General features: G+C 42.2%; 1 protein-coding gene across 1 annotated transcript in view; it reads right to left on the bottom strand.

Moving 5' to 3' along the window:
• Nucleotides 1-235: 235 nt before the first annotated feature.
• fhip2a (FHF complex subunit HOOK interacting protein 2) overlaps nt 236-20,928 on the bottom strand; it is an 87,145-nt gene continuing 66,452 nt past the window's right edge. Inside the window, exons 13-17 of the mRNA XM_063072021.1 lie at nt 20,503-20,593; nt 18,636-18,779; nt 10,980-11,120; nt 9,857-9,960; nt 236-5,525 (exon numbers count right to left, since the gene is read on the bottom strand). Coding sequence (XP_062928091.1) covers nt 5,420-5,525; nt 9,857-9,960; nt 10,980-11,120; nt 18,636-18,779; nt 20,503-20,593 — 586 coding nt within the window. The 3' untranslated portion in view covers nt 236-5,419. The remainder of the gene's footprint in view (nt 5,526-9,856; nt 9,961-10,979; nt 11,121-18,635; nt 18,780-20,502; nt 20,594-20,928) is intronic.

Genomic DNA, 20,928 nt, shown 5'->3' with positions numbered 1-20,928 from the left:
TCTTGCATGGATAGTTAAGTAGGAAAGTGGTTTTAAATGTTTAACTTACTTTCAAACATTTATAATAAATAAAAAACAAAATAACAGAGACATCCATTACAGAAGATTGCTCTCTACATTACAGCTTTTGCTGCCACCTAGTGAATATTTCAGATCAAAAACTTGCATTTTAGTAAAACTGTTTTGTAAACCATTTAATTTTATTACTATCAGTATATTGAATTAGTGTTTAAAATTACTCGCACATTTGTTCACATACATAATGCACATTGTTAACACTCATTCTATTAGGTAAGACAGTGCCATGGAAATACTAAACTCAAGAGATTCTGCAGATGCTGGAAATCTTGAGCAACACACATAAAATATTGTAGGTCTGGCAGCATCTATGGAGAGAAATAGATAGTTGATGTTTCCGGATGATTCATCAGTTCAGTTATCATCTGCAGGACACAAGGTCATGTTCAAACATCTATTCACTGCCATTGTATGTATGACAAAGACAATCGAAGAGAAACAAACTATAGCACACAGAAGGGACTTGCTGATAAATAATCAGAACTTTTGAGTATATGATTACTTTTAGGCTGGTGTTCTTGGTAACTAACAGTCTTTCAGACAGTGAATTCAGCTTTGATTTGCAGCTTGCACATTACTATCTTCAGAATTAACTCTACTAAACCTTAAAAACATTGTCAATCTTTCTCCAGTAACTGTTAAGGACATTGTTCCTTTCAACATATATTAAAGAAAAATCACAATGCTAATCTCAATATAGTACTTTAACTAAAGTTCGTAAACATGTTCTCCTGCTGTTGAAATTAGAGAAATTAGCTTGTTTCCTGGAAGGACTAACACTCTACTTCCGTTATTCTCCATCCTTGTTGCTTGTTGCTTGGGTTACATTGGAATTCAATAGGATTTCAGAACTGGCTCAGTTGGAGATGCTTTTCTTGCATCTCTTGAGAAAAACTTCTGCAGCAAATCCCTGGACCAAGTAGTCACTGAGATGGAGGGTGAGTTTCCATTTAATTTCAAGGTTAGCTGAGAGCAGAATTCACCATACAGTGCATAATTTTGCCCAACATGTCTCCGCCATGTGGCTCTGGGGCAAATTCTTCCCTGGAAGTCATCCATCTCAGAACAATTCTTGGAATCTTACATTTAAAGTCAGAAAAACAGTGGCCAGAATGATTTTGGGCATGGGCTAGTTTATTCTTTAAGTACAAGGTCTCACTACTTATATTTTAGGCTCCGAATTAATCCTTGAAGTTGTGAGATACTTCATAGAATTGCAGTACAGAAAATACAAATTAGTCTCAATATTCCAGTCTGCATCAATATTACAGATTGAAAAATAAATCAAATGAACACTTCATGGCAGTTTCCAGGATAATGAACAGAGATTGCACTTCCTAATGTAGATTTAACAAAGAGTTGTATTTACCAGGTCCTGAAGTGCCATGAGAAAGCTTCCCCTGCCCAAGTCAGAGATTTAGAAGTCAATTTTGTCAACTACAGAACGACTGGAAAGGAAGTGAATATTCCATAAAATACTTGAACCAGTGCATATATTTTTGCTTTTTTCAGTTATTATTTCCTTTTACTTAAGAGTTGTTAACTTTGACCAGAGCCTTTGTTTTTGCCAGGCGGTTCAGCTCTTTGGAAGATTGCAGTACCGACAGGAAGAATGTGCATGTTTACAGTAGCCACTTTGAGAAAACGGGACTGCTTCACACAGTTTGTTATTTTACAGATAGATAAAGAGCAATGCACATCAACATCAAAATTAACTGGAATCTATAGATCTAGGGGAATTCTTCAACAGCATCACCTTACTCCTTGATAATCTCCCAAGTTCGGCTATGAACCAGTATAATGTTTTAAACGGAAAGGTATGTTGCACCCGGAGTTTCTCCGGTTAGCGGAGGATTTCCCTCCACACCTCTCTGACACAGTGGGGAACCGCATACGAGGCAAGTTACAGCAGTGGTTTGCCATTGCCTTCTGCTGGGTGAGTTTCCAAGGAGGTCACCAGCTCGTAACCCAGCACGGATGGAAAGCGTGCAGGGGAGCCAGCTGGATTTGAACTCGGGACTTTTTGTCCTGAAGTCTGGCACTGATGCCACTACGCCACCAGCCGGGTCATAATGTTTTAAACAAAAAGAAAATAATTTTTGGATTCAACAGTTATAGATGGTCCCAGTCAGAAAGGTGCATATTGACAGCTGATGTTTCTACTTCCTTTTTTTGCTAACTATACTTTCCGGCACTTTTTATCAATATGATGTTGACAACTTGAAGCTCTTCTTCAATATTTGAATACAATTACCTTGACATGATGGACTCATGACATCTTCTAACAGACTTGGAGAGAGTCTTTCTTGCATCATGTTCAAATCAGAAAAAAATACCACACCACTGCTGTTGTGCATCCTGTTAAAAACACTACTGAGGGATCCCTCACATTAATTATCTTTGAAGAACCACCAGTTTATTTCCAACAAAACAATATCGACACAATCCTAAATTGTGTAAATCATGTTTTAATTCAATGAATGAAGACAACTCTCCCAGGCTTCACACTTCTGCAGCACTTTCTGGCATCATTGCTCAGAACTTCCCATGAAATGCCACAAAAACATTGAGTGAAAAGCAATTAGCAACCAGCATCACACGAAAAGGGGAAAAAAAATGGACACTACTATGTGTGTGTGTGCGCGCACTTCAAGTGTCAGAACATCAATTAAGTTTACCCACAATGTACTAGCAGTTAATAATGAAATGGTTTGCTTAGACAAATGAATCATATTAAAATATTACTTGTGAAAATTAGTAAATATATTACCATTTCAGATTCAAATTAGCACCAAAGTATTGCTAACATATTCAAAGCCATCCCAAAGTTTTAAAAAAATGCAGCTACTGGACCACGTTCTTCTCACTGAAAGAATAAATTATCTAAAATGCATAATGTTAAAAAGATGTCATAGAAATTTAACACAAAGCCAAATGATTAAATTAAATGTGGACTTGTTATGGTTTCTTCAAGAAGTCTGCCCTAATGGTCAAAGAGCACCTACAAAGAAAGTTCTGCTGTTCAACGTTTTTACATCAAAACTACCGAAGCTTTCAGAGCTTAACAAAAAAGAAAGTGCAGAATCTGCAAGTGATGCAGATTAAATTTAATTAAAATGCAGGTGATGTTACAGAAGAAAATAAATTCTGAAGGCTTAAAAAAGATGAAAATTTAAAAAAAAATAAACTCTTGTTAGTATTAATTTACTTTGATAGCTAGGGAGTTACATGCACAAAATAGGTTAAGTGAGTAAACACAAAATAATCTGCAGATGCTGTTGTCAAAGGAACACTCACAATGCGCTGGAGGAATTCAGCAGGTCAGTCAGCATCAGTTGAAAAGATAAGTGAGTATCTGTTTCCCACAGGGCATGTATTGAAGGTGAGGGGGATAGGTTCAAAGGGGATGTGAGGGGTAAGTTATTTTTTACACAGAGAATGGTGCGTGCCTGGTATGGTGGTAAAGGCAAACACATTAAAGGCTTTTAAGAGACGTTTGGATAAGCACATGGATGTAAAAAAGATGGTGGACATGGTGTAGGTGGAAGGGACGAGTGTTTGAGTGTTTTTTGATTTGTTTTTTAGCTGGTTCAGCACAACCTTGTGGGGCAAATGGCTGGTTCCTGTGCTTAACTGTTCTTTGTTCCATGTTCTAAATGATGAGTTTTGATCAGAATTTCTGTCACAGCTAACTAAAATGTAAACAATAAAAACCATGCTAACAATAAACTTGCACTTGAGACCCAACATTAAAATTCATCTGAAATAAGTCCCAATAATATAACATACCAAAATAATGTGCTATAAAGAGAATTCATTCAATAGGAAAATTATAAATGAATTTTTAATGTAAATTAGGCAGTTTATGAACCCATTTACCATATACAACAGTGACACTAGAAGCAAGCACAGATCAATATATAAGACCTTCTTATATATGAAAAAAGTGTTGCATTTAAGCTGCATGTAAGGCAATACAGCTTTGATATTGCACGCATGACAAGAAAAAGGAAGACCGATATTGAATGTGATGAAGTCTCAAAATATTTGGTTTCTATACACCAAATACATTCCAAATACCAGTTATTTACAGAAGCAGAAACATATCTAATGTTTACTAAAAACTAGTACTCCCTTAAGAAAATTCAATGCTACTATCCAGAAAAGGAGTTCAGATCTGTGAAATATCAATATTCAGTATTAAAATGAAAACAGAAATGATATATCACAAATAATAATTTTAAAAAAAAATCCTCAAATACAGAACAATTATTTGGTAACATGTAATTTATAACAAAACCTTGTTATGAACCACTTTTAAAGGGTTATTGCACAATGACACCATATCATATTGGGTATCCAATGTGAATTATATTAACCATTTCAACTTACTTTCAAAGTAAGTAGGACATACTACTTTATAGACATCTACTAGTTATTGTTCCGTATTGCTGTTTAGAGTTAATGATAACTGTTTTAAATGATTTATTAATACTGGGTGGCACTGTTATATTCAGATCAATGTAGCATTAAAGCTTTGCCGAGTACTTGTTAATAGTGAACAAATAAAAATGGAGCATTAGTCATAAACACAAAAATCACCCTCTCCAACTGTGCAAGTATACAATACTTAAACTTAGACTTTTCATCTACAGATGCAGACCATTCCCTGGGATGAGCACAAAGGCTTAGGCTTGGAACGGACAGAAGGCCATTAGCGACATGGCTATAGTTTCCAGACTATCTGAAAGTGTTGAGGTGAAAGAGAACAGAGTGACAAAAGATAAACACGACTTAACACTTAATGCTGCCCTTTTCAAAGGCACAATATACAATAATTTCAAATCAGCATTCCAACTTTTACTTAAATAATCATCTGATAAAATACTGATAAACATTTCTATTATTGACCTCTGCCCAATCTATTCCCAAGTGTTGAGAACAGTAAGAGAATGTATCATGATTTTAAAAGGGACAGTAGAGACACAACCAGCCCCACTGTAAAACTCAGTATACACAACATTGAGACTGTTGTTGTATCAGTAAATCAACATCTGTCCAATACTGCAGTCAAGTCACCTGCAAGGCAAAGTGACTATCATAAGGAAGTGGTTTCCTTTCAGACCCAACCTCTCAGCTTTTCAGATAACTGTATCAAATTACTCCATTTTTTGCACATCTTTCCCTTTTTTCCATCCATATCTAAAACAGTGATGGGCAGCACACCACAGCTAGCAGTCACAGCAGTCCGTGTTATTCCAAAAACTTGTTTTATTATGGAAGCTGACCAGTAAGACTGAAGTGGTAATGGGATGCTCCTGTGTGGAAACCAGTCAGCAAATTAAGTTGCAGTGGAAGCGTGGAATTTAACAAATGCTATTGCAGCTAATTCTTTGCAGAATTCTTCCAAAACAATCACACCTTCCAGCAAGGTCATATGATCTATGCTGTATGAAGAAAAGATGAAAGAAATGAGTTTTGAGAAATTCAGATAAAATCGCTCCATTTACAGGTAAACAAGTAAAATCCTGATCGTTGCTAAAATGAAATTTAATATTGAATATATGCAGCAGTGAACATCTCTGAATTGGAAAGTATTAATCAGAAAACATGTCAACCAGTCAGCTTTCAAACCGGCAAAACTCCACTTGCTATCTAAACTCCCATCTTCTCTGAGTAACATTTCAGCAACTACCAACTCCCCCCCCCCGCCACTACACTCACTTATCATGAATCCAACTTCTATCCTAAAAATATTATAAAATTCTCTTCCACAAATCATAATCAATTGAGAGAAACATTTCACAAAAATTTCCATCTCACAGGGGCATTCTTTAAAAAAAGTACAGTGATTCCTAGCTCTAGGTTGCACCAAAAGATGAAACATTCTCTCCACATCAATCTTGAAAAGACCCTTCATGATCTTGCACATTTCAGAGAAGCATCTCTCCTTTTCCAAAGTGCAGCACATACAAATCATAAGACAATCCACAGATTCCAAGTGCTGGGCTGAACTGCCTTAATAAGGAGACCAAAATTCGAGATGGGGCATCAACAATACTCTTTATAAGTGAAGTATAACTCACAATTGTCGTCCTCAATTCCCCTAAGAAATAATAACATTACGTTAGCTTTTTAACTTAACTGCTGCACCTGCAACCTATCCTTGACTGAATAGTGCAGGACATCTAATTCTTTTGCATCTCGGAGATCAGCAAACTCTCACTATTTTGACATTGTTCTCTTTGGCTTTTTGTGCCAAGGTTCTACAAGGTTATCATCCATTTGCTAGATTGTTGACTACTCACTGAACCAGTCGGCACCCCTTTCTAAAAGCCTGATATCCTATTCATGACAGTTTTCTCTACCTATCTTTTTGTCACCAGCAAATCTCGCAAACAGTCCTTTCATCCAAGTCATTCATGTATTTCCAGAAGTTGATGCCTGAATTCCTCAACTTTCTCAAAGCTGGGTTGTACAACTGAAATAACACATCCTAAAATTAAGTCAAGTTGCTCTACTATAACTCTTTAATGCTCCCTCTCCTTGAGTTGTTTAATTACAGCCCATAGTCCTATCCCCACCTAAAATTACAGGATGTTTTGTTCTGGTCCCAGATTTTTTTGCAATTTGATCTCTAAAATGGCTCCATTTGGAAATTAAGATTCAGCCTTTTGCATTAGATGATAATGTAACAATTTTCAAAGGACAATCAAAATGACTTGGTAAAGAAACACACACAAAATGCTGGAGGAACTCAGCAGGCCAGGCAGCATCAATGGAGAGGGATACAGTCGACATTTCGGGCAAAACCTTTCTTCAGGACTGGAAAGGAAGGGGGAAGACGCCAGAATAAAAAGGTGGGGGGGGGAAGGGGAAGTAGGATAACTAGAAGCCAGGTGGGTTGAAAAGATAAAGGGCTAGAGAAGAGGGAATCTGATAGAAGAGGAGAATAGACCATAGGAGAAAGGGAAGAAGGGGACCCAGGGGAACGTGACAGGCAGGTGAGAAGAGGTAAGAAGCCAGAGTGGGGAATGGAAGAAGAGGGGACACAGAGAATTTTTTTACCAGAAGGAAAAGTCAATATTCATGCCCTTGGGTTGGAGGTTATCCAGACGGAATATAAGGTATTGCTCCTCCTCCGAGGTTGACCTCATTTTGGCACAAGAGGAGGCTATGGACCAATATATCAATCTTTTCAATGAATTCACTTGTTAATTATGGTTTAAATAATTTTATAGCAATTCTTTTATTTATGTTTTAAAATATTAACTTTTAAGCAGTTTCTAATCATCAGAAACATTTCAAAACAATGGATAAGGTCTTCTGATACACCAGAGGACTGTGTGGGATGAGGTTGTGGATTGCTCCACTTTGCCAAACATCCTTGGTCATGACTGCTAGGATACTGAATATCCTGCGCACAGAAGTCATGCATGACCTTGAGAGGTGAATGTAAGGTAAACGTCAGGACCAGCCCAATCCAGTTCCCTGCAGATTACTAGAACATGCAATGTTTAATTACAAAGTGCCTGTTGGCTAACATGCCTTTTAAAGAGATTTGATAACGCGCAAATAAAGATAAGAGGTGAGCCAAAAGTGAAAATCTGTTACTGACTAAATGTACATTCTGCAAATCTCAGTGTACATTTACATTTTAGAATAATGTAAAATAGACAAATTTGGTGTGCATGATACACATATCCAACTCTTTGTGACATATGAATTTATACGCAAGACTCATTTTAATTTGTACAATATTCAAATTCTGAGGGATATGAGTGCTTGCTTAAAGTTATCAGCACAGGTATCAATAATTTTTTTATTCTTTTAATGGCTTAAAGATGTATGCTTTCAGGTTGAAATCACACAAGGTAATCGACAAAGATGAGAGAAAGAATTCTGAAGGTGAGTGCTGGTGGGGGGAGTTGTACAGCTTGGAAATGGCGCTGAACCCCTACAAACACCAAGTGTTTTGTAGACCCCCGGGTTGGGAACCCCTGCTCCATGCTGACTATTATGCTTAAATATTAACCCCCCTTGCCTCCACTTATTCCACAGCTCTTTATGCCCTGTTCAAGTATCTGTCCAGATGTGTTGTTACTGTCCTGCCTCCTCCATATCCTCTGACATCTCATTCCAGATACCAACCACCATTCCTGTGAGAAACTTCACCCTCTGAACATCCAGCCTCTCATCTTAAAACTGTGCCCTCTGGTTTTATATGCCCTAAGAGGGGAAACAGACACTGCCCATCTACCTATAACTGATTGTATATACTGATTTCTTGGGATCTTTCACTTCCTTTGCTCCAGCCTATTTGATCTCTCCTTATAATTGAAGTACTCCAATCTACGCAATATCCTTTTGAATCTTTCCTGAACGCTTCTCTCGTTTTATAGTCATAGTCATACTTTATTGATCCCGGGGGAAATTGGTTTTCGTTACAGTTGCACCATAAATAATAAATAGTAATAAAACCATAAATAGTTAAACAGTAATATGTAAATTATGCCAGGAAATAAGTCCAGGACCAGCCTATTGGCTCAGGGTGTCTGACCCTCCAAGGGAGGAGTTTGATGGCCACAGGCAGGAATGACTTCCTATGACGCTCTGTGTTGCATCTCGGTGGAACGAGTCTCTGGCTGAATGTACTCCTGTGCCCACCCAGTACATTCCGTAGTGGATGGGAGACATTATCCAAGATGGCATGCAACTTGGACAGCATCCTCTTTTCAGACACCATTGTCAGAGAGTCCAGTTCCATCCCCACAACATCACTGGCCTTACGAATGAGTTTGTTGATTCTGTTGGTGTCTAATTACACCACTCCTATCGAGTGGCAACCAGAACTGTACGCAAGCATGTGATAAGGCCTTCATTGTTCACCTGGGATGGCACTTTGAGGAACTGTGTACTTGTTCTTCAAGATCTCTTTGTTCAATACCACACACAGGATCCTACCATTCACTGTGTATATCCTGCCCTGGTTTAACCTCACATGTATCCATTAAATATTATCTAACATCCCCTTGCTTCTAGAGGAGCACAACCTTGTCACAGGGTTTGGAGACTTGCCTGCCTCAATGACCTGGGGAGCTACGTTGGCTGGAGTCAGGACCTTGTGTTTTGACTTCCAATAGAGTCATTATGCTAAACAAGTTAAAGGGTATAGGTCAGACTAAGAGTGGTCCACCAGTTCTCCAGGTTTGGGGTTTCAGCTCAGGGCTAACAACCCTGACAGGAAAAATTGTTACGTACACAACAATGAAGAATCCTTCTATATCTGTGTGATGGAGATGGAGGGCTTTCACTGCTATCTTAAAAGCCACTGGCGTAGTGGGCAGCAAGTAAATAAGTGACATTCCCTTACCTAATTTTCCAGTTGAGCACTATCCTATTGTAACCCTGGACACCTCCTTCACTGCCCACTATGCCACCAATTTTGGTGTCATACGCAAACTTACTAATCACACTCCCATCCAAATCATTAATATACATGACAACACCAGCAATAATCCCTGTGATCCCAGATCTCCAATCTGGAAATCAAATCTCCACTACCACCCTCTGCCTCCTACAACCAAGCCAATTTTGTGTCTCATTTGTTCCTTATCCTGAATCCCATGTATTTTAACCTTCAGGACAAGTCTACCATACAAACTCAGCAAAAGGGCTTGTAAAAATCCGGGACATCTAATACTTTGCCCATGTCAATTATATCGTTACTTACTTATTATGGTGGGGAATCTGGAAAAAACAACTGATTTGAACTTACATGGGCCCATCTTGCTCAAAACCTAGCAAACGTTTTCGGACAAGTAAAAGCTTCGGTGTGAAGTCTGGGATGCGTTGTATTCTCAACATTAAGTCTCCAACCACCTAGAAAATTTTAGTAATAATTTTGTATAACGCCATTAGTGTTTCAACCATACAATTAACTGTCATTTTAATTAAATATGAATGTAAACATCTACAGTGGATTCTGGTTAATTGGTTTACACTGGGACCAGTACATTTTGGTTTAATTAAGCAGCTGCCCCAACTAACTGAAGTTTCATGGAAATAGTTAAAAGGTATAAACAAGGACAAGACTACCATTTAACCATAACAATTTATATATTCAAATAAATACAAATGAGAACACTACCAATACCTCTACTGTACTATAAAACTGTGTATTGGTTCCAAACAGTTATCAATGGAGGAATTCATCTGCCATGTTCTTATGATTGACTGTAATTGAACAGATCAGTGGACACACCTAGTACAGATAATGGACTAGCTTCATACAATGCTTTAGATATTTGCATCCCTCAAATCTTCATTTTCATCGTAACATTCAAAATACCTTCAAATTCTTCGTAACTCTTAACTTGTTGAAATAGTGAAATCAGTTCATTTTCACTCCCAGCTGTTTCTGGCATCTTCAAGCCTGAATGCTTGAAACCACAGTGAGCAAAACGGTTCTGAATCATCTTACTGCTTATTTCTCATCAACTATCAGTGAGTAAAACGCTGCTTTTAGTACACAAACACACATAACTGATGTTATTTAAGAACTGATCACTGTAAGCACAATACAGTGTCTTACAGCCACACAAGTGTACTGGTGCTAGTTAGAAACTGTTCGGCAAGGCTCCTGTCCCTATTAGGTGGCATAGTGTCCCAAATAAATGAAGGGAATCCGGGGTTATTTTCTCGATTTAGTTCCTTTAAGAGTTGACCCAAATAAGCAGCTGTTAGGTTAACCAATGGCCCAATTAATCAGAATCCACTGTATTACACATTTATTTTTTAAAAACTTTGCAACCATTACAAAAAGCAATTTGGCTCAAATAAATGTGCTTAATTTTCAGATCTAATAATATGAAAGACTAAGTGTGTAGATATGCACTTACCCTTACAATAACAGAAAACAAAGACCTGCAGTTGGGAGCCAGGTTAATATAAGGATCCAATAAATATTCATGTATGTGCGGGTGAGGAAATAAAGACAACTTTGACAGCACAGAGGTCACTTGCAAATTCACATCATATGGCTGGAAAGGGAACAGAAATTTTCAAGTATGTATATGTATAAATAACAAGAAAAACATTATTTCAAATAACACAATAGGTTTTCAGCTACAAGGTCACATGCATTAATCATGGAGGCCTTAACTGAAAAATGGCACACAAGAATAAATTATGTTATCTATCAACATCAGCTTTTCATTGGCACTCCAATGAGAAATTTTCCTTGAGCATATTTTGCAGAATTTAGAAAAAACACAAAATTATTATAATCTTGATCTGGTATCCTAAAATGATGTCACACCACCAAAACAATACCAAGTTTTTAAAAAAAAATTGGCTTATCTAATTTTCTAATGATTTTGAATTGTTTTTAGTCATATCTCAGAAATGCCTTGAAGGGTAATCTCATTTGGAATAACTCTAATCTCAAAGCAAGTGTACAGTTATTCAGTTGCTGAAATTAAAACATTGTGCTGATTCTCTTGTTAGGTTTTTAAAAGCAAGGGCAATTTGCATTTAATCTAAATTGCATTTAACTTTAAACTAATTAAATGCTTTCACTGAATATAAAGTAGTAACTATGACATTTCTAGTACTGAAGTCTTCACCTTGATGAGAACTGACAGATATGAAAGGAAGCATATTTTAAATCTTCCCAACTTTCAGTTGTCCTACCAACTCATTGAAACACCAACATGTCAAATGGATTGGTTAAGTAACTTTTATCATTAAGCTAAGAAAACCTGCCACATTTCTGGAATTCATCAGAATTAATAGCTGCTGTAGCTCTTTTATTCTTTTGAACACAGTTGAAATACTGAGTGCAATCAATTCATGTTATCCATTTTGCAGACAATACAAAGATGGATGAAAAATTAAAATGTTAAGAGCTCAACATTGTAAAAAAAAGTAAATGGGGAGAGCATATTATGCTGGCAGATGCTAAATTAGCTATTCTTTTCATATAATAGAAATCTTCTGAACTAGTTAGAAACTGGGATATGGTGTTATTCAGCCTTGATTGAAAACTGCTGTCAGCTAACATGCAGCTCAAGGAGGAGTCAAGTGATCACAAAATTTACAACACAGGAAGTTGGTTTATGGCTCATCATGTTCATGCAGGCAAAAAATAAGGGTTACTTCGGCTACTTAATCTTTCCAGCAATAGGTTTATAACCCTAAAACAATGGCTCCAAGTACACATTCAAGAACTTTTGAAAAGCGAGGAGCTTGTACCTCAGACACTTATCACTACCTGACCGAAAAATGTTTTCCTCATTTCCGTCTAATCTTTGCACCAATCACTTCAATCTATCTCTTCTAGGTTTTTGAACATTCTATTACAGTACCCAATTAAACCCCTTGTCATTTCATGTACCTCAAATGCTCAATCAGTCTCCCCGTTCCAATCTTACCTCATAAATAAAATTTGCAAGTTCTGGCACCACCTTTAATAATCTCCTCTGCATTTTCTCCAAAGTAATCACATATTTCCTGTTACATGGTGACTAGAATTACACATGACAGATCACCTTGTGATCTAACTACATTTCTACTCTTAAGCCTCAGCTAAAAAAGTGCTGTGCGCCTGTTTAATCATCTTACTGACCTGTTCTACGTTTGAAGATCTGTAGATCTACACTCCACAAAGTCCCTTTGTCCAACTTTATCCCTCAGTATCTTCCTATCGTGCATTTTTCCCGCTACAACTCCTAAAATCCAGCACCTTACTCATTGCCAAGCTGCATTTCATTTACCATTTTTCTTCAGTTTTTAGATACCCAATGCAATCTAAGTTTTCCTCATTGTCAACCACACAGTGATTTTTTTTGTGCCATTCACAAATATCTTTATAATCCATCGAAGGTTAGGGGTTCCCAACCTGGTGTCCACTGTCCCCCTCGGTTAATGGTTGCAGCCTATGGCATAAAAAAGGTTGGGAACCCTTGATTCAAATATAAGTCTAAATCATTAAAACATAATCACCCACTTATGAGGGAAATATTTTTTCACAGAGGATTGTGAATCATTCAAACTTTGTACTGCATTGGGCTGCAGATGTTGAGTGTGGACTGAAACCATCTCATTTTCTGACGCCAAAGGAACCAAAAGAAATGGCGACAGAGGAAAGTGAATCCAGGGAAATCTTGTACCATGATTTTACTCTTGAGTGAACCAGATTTGTGGAGCTGTGAGACTTAGTCCATTGCTCTTTTTAATGTTCATGTTTTATTTTATTCAGCTTTAATTAAGGCCTCACCTTGAGTATTGTTAACAGTTTTGGGCTCCTCATTTAAGAAAAGATGTGCGGCCATTTGAGAGGGTTCAGAACAGGTTCACAAGGATGATTCCAGGAATGAAAGGGTTATCATGTGAGGAATGTTTGATGGCTCTGAGCCTGTACCAGCTGTACCAGAAGGATGGGGGGGGCGGGGGGGAACTCACTGATACCTTTTGAATGCTGAAAGGCCTAGACAGAGTAGATGTGGAAAGGATGCTTCCCATGGCAGGGGAGTCTAGGACAAGAGGATGCAACCTCAGGAAAGAGGGGTGTTGTGGCGACCCACTTTCTGGCACACACGAACCGGCTCACAACAGCACGCGCAGGCAGGGGGCCGGCAGCAAAAAGGGCGCCAAGCCATCTTCACCAGCAGGGGGAAAATCCCACGCACGGAAAGGGTCTGGGAATATACATTCCCCACAGTAGTCCCGCCCAGGGAGGGCGGGAACGGGAAGGCTTTAAAGCGGGCCGCGAAGTTTGAATAAATCTCTTTCACGACTCCGTGTGGTTATTCTAGCGCTGTGTGTAGCACATCGCTACAATTGGTGACCCCAACGGCCCAAACGATATTTGGACCAGAGATGACCAACGCTGCATCTGTTCACGCAGTTTCGTTAAAACTGCCAAGCTTCTGGACGCTGCGACCCCAATTATGGTTCGAACAAGCAGAAGCACAATTCCACATTCGGCAGATAACCTCGGAGTCCACTCGCTACTACTACATGCTGAGCTCCCTCGACCAGGAGACTGCTGCACAAGTTGAGGAGTTTATACAGTCGCCCCCGGAGGACGGCAAATACACAGCATTCAAAGCCCTGCTCATAAGGACTTTCGGACTCTCACGGCGCGAACGAGAACGCAGCTTAATGCACCTGGATGGTTTGGGAGACAGGCCGCCGTCAGCATTAATGAACGAGATGCTGGCCCTGGCTGAAGGGCACAAACTCTGCCTCATGTTTGAGCAGGCGTTCCTAGAGCAACTGCCTGAGGACATATGCCTGCTGCTGTCCGATGCAGATTTCAGCAACCCCCGGGAGGTGGCGGCCCGAGCAGATGTGCTGTGGAATGCCAGGAAAGAGAGAGGGGCATCCGTCGCACAGATCACCAAGCCGCGTGCCCAACGACAGACCAGACCAGGCTCGGCAGCAGAGCCTACAAAACCCGGCGACGGGAGTGAGGAGCCCAACGAACAATGGTGTTTCTACCACCAGCGGTGGGGCACGGAGGCCCGCCGCTGCAGACCGCCCTGCAAATTCCCGGGAAACGCCAGGGCCAGCCGCCGCTGATGGCTACGGCGGCTGGCCATCTGGACAGCCTCCTGTACGTCTGGGACAAGCAGTCAGGACGCCGCTTTTCGGTCGACACCGGAGCGGAGATCAGCGTCTTACCTCCAACGAGTTACGACACCCGCAACAGAGAACCGGGACCCACCCTGAGGGCCGCTAATGGCAGCACAATACGAACCTACGGCACCCACACGGTGCGGCTACAGTTCAGCTCCAGCCGGTTCACGTGGGACTTCACACTGACCGCCGTGGCCCAACCACTGCTGGGGGCAGATTTTCTACGAGCCCACAGCCTGCTGGTCGACTTGCAAGGGAAGCGATTAGTCCACGCCAAGACTTTTCAAACGTTCTCCCTGGGTGAAGCACAGTTGCCAGCCCCACACCTGGACTCCATCACGCTGTCCGACGATGAATTCACCAGGGTCCTGGCGGATTTCCCATCAGTACTGACACCGCAGTTCACGGCAGCCATGCCCAGACACGGAGTACAGCACCACATCCCGACCCAGGGACCACCCCTCCACACCCGTGCTCGAAGGCTTCCCCCGGACAAGCTCCGACTGGCGAAGGAGGAGTTCAAGAAGATGGAGGAATGAGGGATCATACGACGGTCCGACAGCCCATGGGCCTCCCCCCTTCACATGGTGCCCAAGGCAACGGGGGACTGGAGACCATGCGGTGACTACCGCAGACTGAACGAGGCTACAACGCCAGACCGCTACCCTGTGCCGCACATTCAAGACTTCGCAGCAAACCTACACGGCGCAAGGATCTTTTCCAAGGTAGACCTCGTCCGGGGATACCATCAAATCCCTGTACATCCGGACGACATCCCCAAAACAGCACTTATCACCCCGTTCGGACTTTTCGAATTCCTCCGAATGCCGTTTGGTCTAAAGAATGCCGCACAGACTTTCCAGCGGCTAATGGACGCGGTGGGACGCGACCTGGACTTTGCATTCATCTATTTGGACGACATCCTCATAGCCAGCAGTAGTCGGCAGGAGCATCTGTCCCACCTCCACCAGCTCTACTCCCGCCTGAGTGAATTCAGCCTTACAATCAACCCAGCCAAATGCCAGTTCGGACTCGACACTATCGACTTCCTGGGCCACAGGATTACTAAAGACGGGGCAACCCCGCTGCCCGCCAAGGTAGACGCCGTCCGCAACTTCCCCCGACCCAACACAATCAAAGGCTTGCAGGAATTCGTGGGTATGGTGAATTTCTACCACCGTTTCCTCCCCTCAGCAGCCCAAACCATGCGACCCCTGTTCACTCTAATGTCGGGTAAGGGCAAGGACATTACCTGGGACAAAGAGGCCGCAACCGCTTTCGTTAAAACCAAAGAAGCCTTGGCAAACGCCGCGATGCTAGTGCACCCCAGAACGGATGTTCCTACTGCCCTCACGGTGGACGCATCCAACACAGCAGTCGGTGGAGTGCTGGAACAACTCATCGAGGGTCGCTGGCAACCCCTGGCGTTCTTCAGCAAACACCTACGACCACCTGAACTCAAATACAGTGCTTTCAACCGGGAGCTATTGGCACTATACCTGGCAATCCGGCATTTCAGGTACTTCTTAGAAGGTAGGCCCTTCCCCGCGTTCACCGACCACAAACCGCTTACCTTTGCGTTCACTAAGGTGTCTGACCCCCGGTCGTCCCGCCAGCAGCGACATCTGTCCTACATCTCCGAGTACACGACGGACATCCGGCATGTCTCTGGAAAGAACAATGTCGTGGCAGACGCACTTTCCAGACCTACCATACAGGCCCTGTCCCAGGGGGTGGACTATGCAGCGCTGGCAGAGGCACAGCAGGCAGACACTGAGATCCCCAGTTACAGGACTGCAGTCTCCGGTTTGCAGCTCCAAGACCTCCCCGTAGGCCCAGGTGAGAGGACCCTACTATGTGACGTAGCTACTGGCCAACCCCGCCCCGTCGTCCCAGCAGCCTGGCGTCGGCGGGTTTTCGAGTCCATTCACAACTTAGCGCACCCCTCCATCAGGACAACCGTCCGGCTGGTCTCCAACAGGTTCGTGTGGCATGGACTGCGTAAACAGGTCAGTGAATGGGCCAAAACGTGTATGCGGTGCCAAATGGCCAAGGTGCAGCGGCACACCAAGGCTCTGCCGCAGCGGTTCGAACCCGCCCGCTGGAGGTTCGACCACATCCATGTGGATATCGTGGGGCCCCTGCAAGTGTCACGAGGAGCGCGGTATCTCCTAACTATGATAGACCGGTTCACAGATGGCCAGAGGCAGTCCCGCTCAGCGACACCACCTCCGAATCCTGCGCCCGAGCACTGATCGCAACCTGGGTAGCACGCTTTGTGGTACCGGCCCACATTACCTCCGACAGGGGCGCCCAGTTCACCTCCAGCCTGTGGTCGGCTATGGCCAGGCTTTTAGGAACACAGCTACACCACACAACTGCCTACCACCCACAGTCGAACGGACTAGTGGAGCGCTTCCACCGTCACCTGAAATCGGCTCTCATGGCCCGCCTGGAGGGGCCTAACTGGGTGGACGAATTTCCCTGGGTCCTGCTCGGAATCCACACAGCGCCCAAGGAGGATCTACACACCTCGTCGGCCGAGTTGGTGTACGGCGCGCCCCTGGTCGTCCCAGGAGAGTTCATACCAGCCCCAAGGGGGCAAGAGGAAGAACCCACAGCAGTCCTGGACAGACTACGAGAGAGGCTCGGTAACCTGGCCCCCATACCCACTTCACAGCACGGACAGAGCCCGACGTGCGTACCCAAAGACCTGCAGAACTGTAAGTTTCTTTTTGTACGACGGGCAGACACCGGGCAACGCTACAGCGGCCCTACGAGGGACCGTTTAAGGTGATCAGGAACAACGGGTCCACGTTCGTGCTGGACATTGGGGGGAGAGAGGAGGTATTCACGGTGGACCGACTCAAACCGGCCCATGTGGACTTGGTGCAACCGGTCCAGGCTCAGGCACCGCGGCGCAGGGGCAGACCTCCCAAACAGAGGCCGATCCAGACTGTGGACATTGGGGGAGGTATCGCCGGTTCTGGGGGGGGGGGGGGGGTTATGTGGCGACCCACTTTCTGGCACCCACGAACCGGCTCACGACAGCGCGTGCAGGCAGGGGGCCGGCAGCAAAAAGGGCGCCAAGCCATCTTCACCAGCAGGGGGAAAATCCCGCGCGCGGAAAGGGTCTGGGAATATACATTCCCTACAGTAGTCCCGCCCAGGGAGGGCGGGAATGGGAAGGCTTTAAAGCGGGCCGCGAAGTTTGAATAAATCTCTTTCATCGCAACTCTAACTCACCGACTCCGTGTGGTTATTCTTGCGCTGTGTGTAGCACATCGCTACAGTGTTCATTTAAAACAGAGATGCGGAGAAATCTCTTTAGCCAGAGGGTGGTGAATTTGTCGAATTTGTTATCACAGACCAGCTGTGAAGGCCAGGTCGTTGTGTACTTAAGGTAGAGATAGGTTCTTGATTGGCCACGGCATCAAAGGTTACAGGGAGAGGCCTGGCAGTGGGGCTGACGAGGGGAAAAAAAAAGGATCAGCCATGACTGACTGGTGGAAAAGTCTCGATTCGTCAAATGGCCTAATTTTGCTCCTATGTCTTTTGGTCTAATTATTGATCGTTCAGATGTAGCAGCAATTTACCAACGAAAATTATAAATGGAATTGTTTCAGTAAATGTATCATAGGGCATTTTGTGGTACAGTAATAAAAGCTCCACACTGAAACTCTTTCAATACCAAGGAAGAGTAATTTGTTATTTTGCATACTGGGATGAATTTGGTCTATTCTATCAGCAGAAGACCGCAATAATAAAACCCCTTCAATGACAGGCTGTCACTTTAATTTCAAACACAATCAGTTCTCTTTCTAAATTCTGGAGTGTGCAAACAGAACCCAAATATTACGATGCCTTCTTTTCTCTAATAAACAGTGATAATAATTTCAATTATTTCACAGTACCTGATCAAGTATCCTGCCCATTCGATCAAATAATACTTTTAGAAAATGTCCCTCATAGAAAGGAGACTCCAGGTTACATTTCTCCAACGGTTTGGGTGTTCCTGGCCAGTCCCACCTCATACAGTTACCACAACAATCCCGGAACTGTTAATGAAATCAGTATTAATTAACTCAAGCAAAGAAAACCAATTAATTAACTAATTCTTCCTCCTGTCAGTGATGGAAGAAAGCAGCCCATCGTGGCACCTTATACCTTGTATTAAATTATTTTGATGGTAAAATTCTCAGATGAATTAGAAGTCAAATTATATTTTCATATATTTATGACATTGCTCATAAAGAATCTTCAAAAGAATAAAGTGATCTCAAACTATGTAAAACCAATCACGTTCTTACAACATCATCTATTATTGAGCTGGCTGATATTTAACGCCTTCACATTCAGGAATAATTTCCTTTCATTTTAAAATCAGCAATTAGTATTGTTAGGATGAAGACTCAGAAAACAGTTCAAAAAATATAGTAAACACAAAATAATCTGCAGACGCTGGGATCAAAGCAACACTCACAACATGCTGGAGGAACTCAGCAGGTCGGGCAGCATCCGTGGAAATGATGAGTCGACGGCTCGGGCCAGAACCCTTTGTCAGGACTGAAGAAGGAAAGTGGGGGAGGGTTGGAACCTTTCAACCTTCCAACCCTCCCTCACCTTCTTTATAGGGCCTCTGCCCCTTCCCTCTTCAATCTCGACTCACCGTTTCCAAGGATGCTGCTCGACCTGCTGAGTTCCTCCAGTGTGTTGTGAGTGTTGCTCAAAAAATATAGTGTCTGCTTCAGTGCTTTTAAAAACTACAGGAAGAACAGCATGAAGGTAGTTACCATCCCTACAAAGCTATGGGGCTCACATTTTGTTCTGCACTTAAGATGTTATTATACTGCACCAGAAAGTCTAAAGCTACTTTTCATTGGGAATCACAAACTTCCACCTTAACAGGACTTGAAACTTTAATAATACTTCAGGCTTTAAACAATGCAGAAATGTTTCAGAATGTGAGAGAAATCAGTGGTACCAAGATGTGGAGCTAAATAAGTTCAGTGGCAGAGGAAATGTAGGTGGTGCTAGGTAATGCTGTGATTAAAGATATATTGAATATGAAGGTGTATAATAGGGTAGCAATCATCAACTTGGACACAGCTGAAGCAGAGACTGGTAATATTTCGGAGAGTGACAAGAACAGGCTGGGTGGTGAACTATATAGAGAATTAGAAGGTCAGCTCATGGTCACTGAGATATCAAATTAGTGCACCATAAAATTCATCCTGAACCAACAGCCAGAAAGAAGGATGAGCATCCAGTAGAAAGATCTTTGGGAATCTCCAGATGCTGAGTCCAAATGCTGCTTTCTTTGCTGCTGTCATTGTGTACAGACATCTACTGATGCCTCTGGACACATCTTCAGTGATGTTCCTGGTATCATCGGGTGTTTCGGGTCTTTCAACATCATACAACCTCCTCCAGGTGACCCAGCCGGGGCTGATCAGACTCCAGCTTGTGTCCAGATGGCTTGCTGCTTATGACTCCATGGCTCCCCTATTTTGAGCCACAGCCATCTTGAGGCCCTCTCTGCCGCATTGGCGGTACTGCGTTCTCCATCCAGCCTGCTGACAGTTCCTGCGTACTTGGAGAGCTTCCGTAAAATTCTGATTGAAGTTTTACTATACAGAAAATTCTAATTTATCCACAGACAGATTTCAGTGGTAGAACAGGACAGCAAAATGCATGGAATCAAAATGCAGAGAAGAAATAAAACACATTGTCAACACAAATATGGAAACCTACTACCTATGTTGTAAGATTAGCCCTTACCTGCCTATGTGCATCTCTGAGGTAGGTATCATATCCAGTACCTTCAACATAGTAAGACGACTTTGCTTCATCAGGAACAAGACAGAGAAAACTGAAATATAGAATAAATTTTGAAAAGAATTGTTACTTATGATTATGAATCAAATCAATGTATATTTTGCAAGTACTGTACGTGAAATATAATTCATGATCAGCTCTTTCATATTAAAGTTACAGTCCTTCCAATTTATACTTAGAAGTTTGGTTAAATTCCTTGAAACTTGAATTCCCAAGACAGCATCTAATTTCTCAGTAACATGAAATTGAGTGGTCATTTTCTCACGCCTTGGCCACCCCTTAGCTATTAACAACAATGATGCTGAGTATAGGAATTATTTAGTTATTTTTATTTACTTAGAGATACAGCACAGGACAGGCTCTTCCAGC

Source organism: Mobula hypostoma, chromosome 19 (genome assembly GCF_963921235.1).
Source record: "Mobula hypostoma chromosome 19, sMobHyp1.1, whole genome shotgun sequence".
NCBI lineage: Eukaryota > Metazoa > Chordata > Chondrichthyes > Myliobatiformes > Myliobatidae > Mobula > Mobula hypostoma.
Note: the sequence above shows the minus strand (reverse complement) of the source record. Positions and strands in the feature narration are given on the sequence as shown.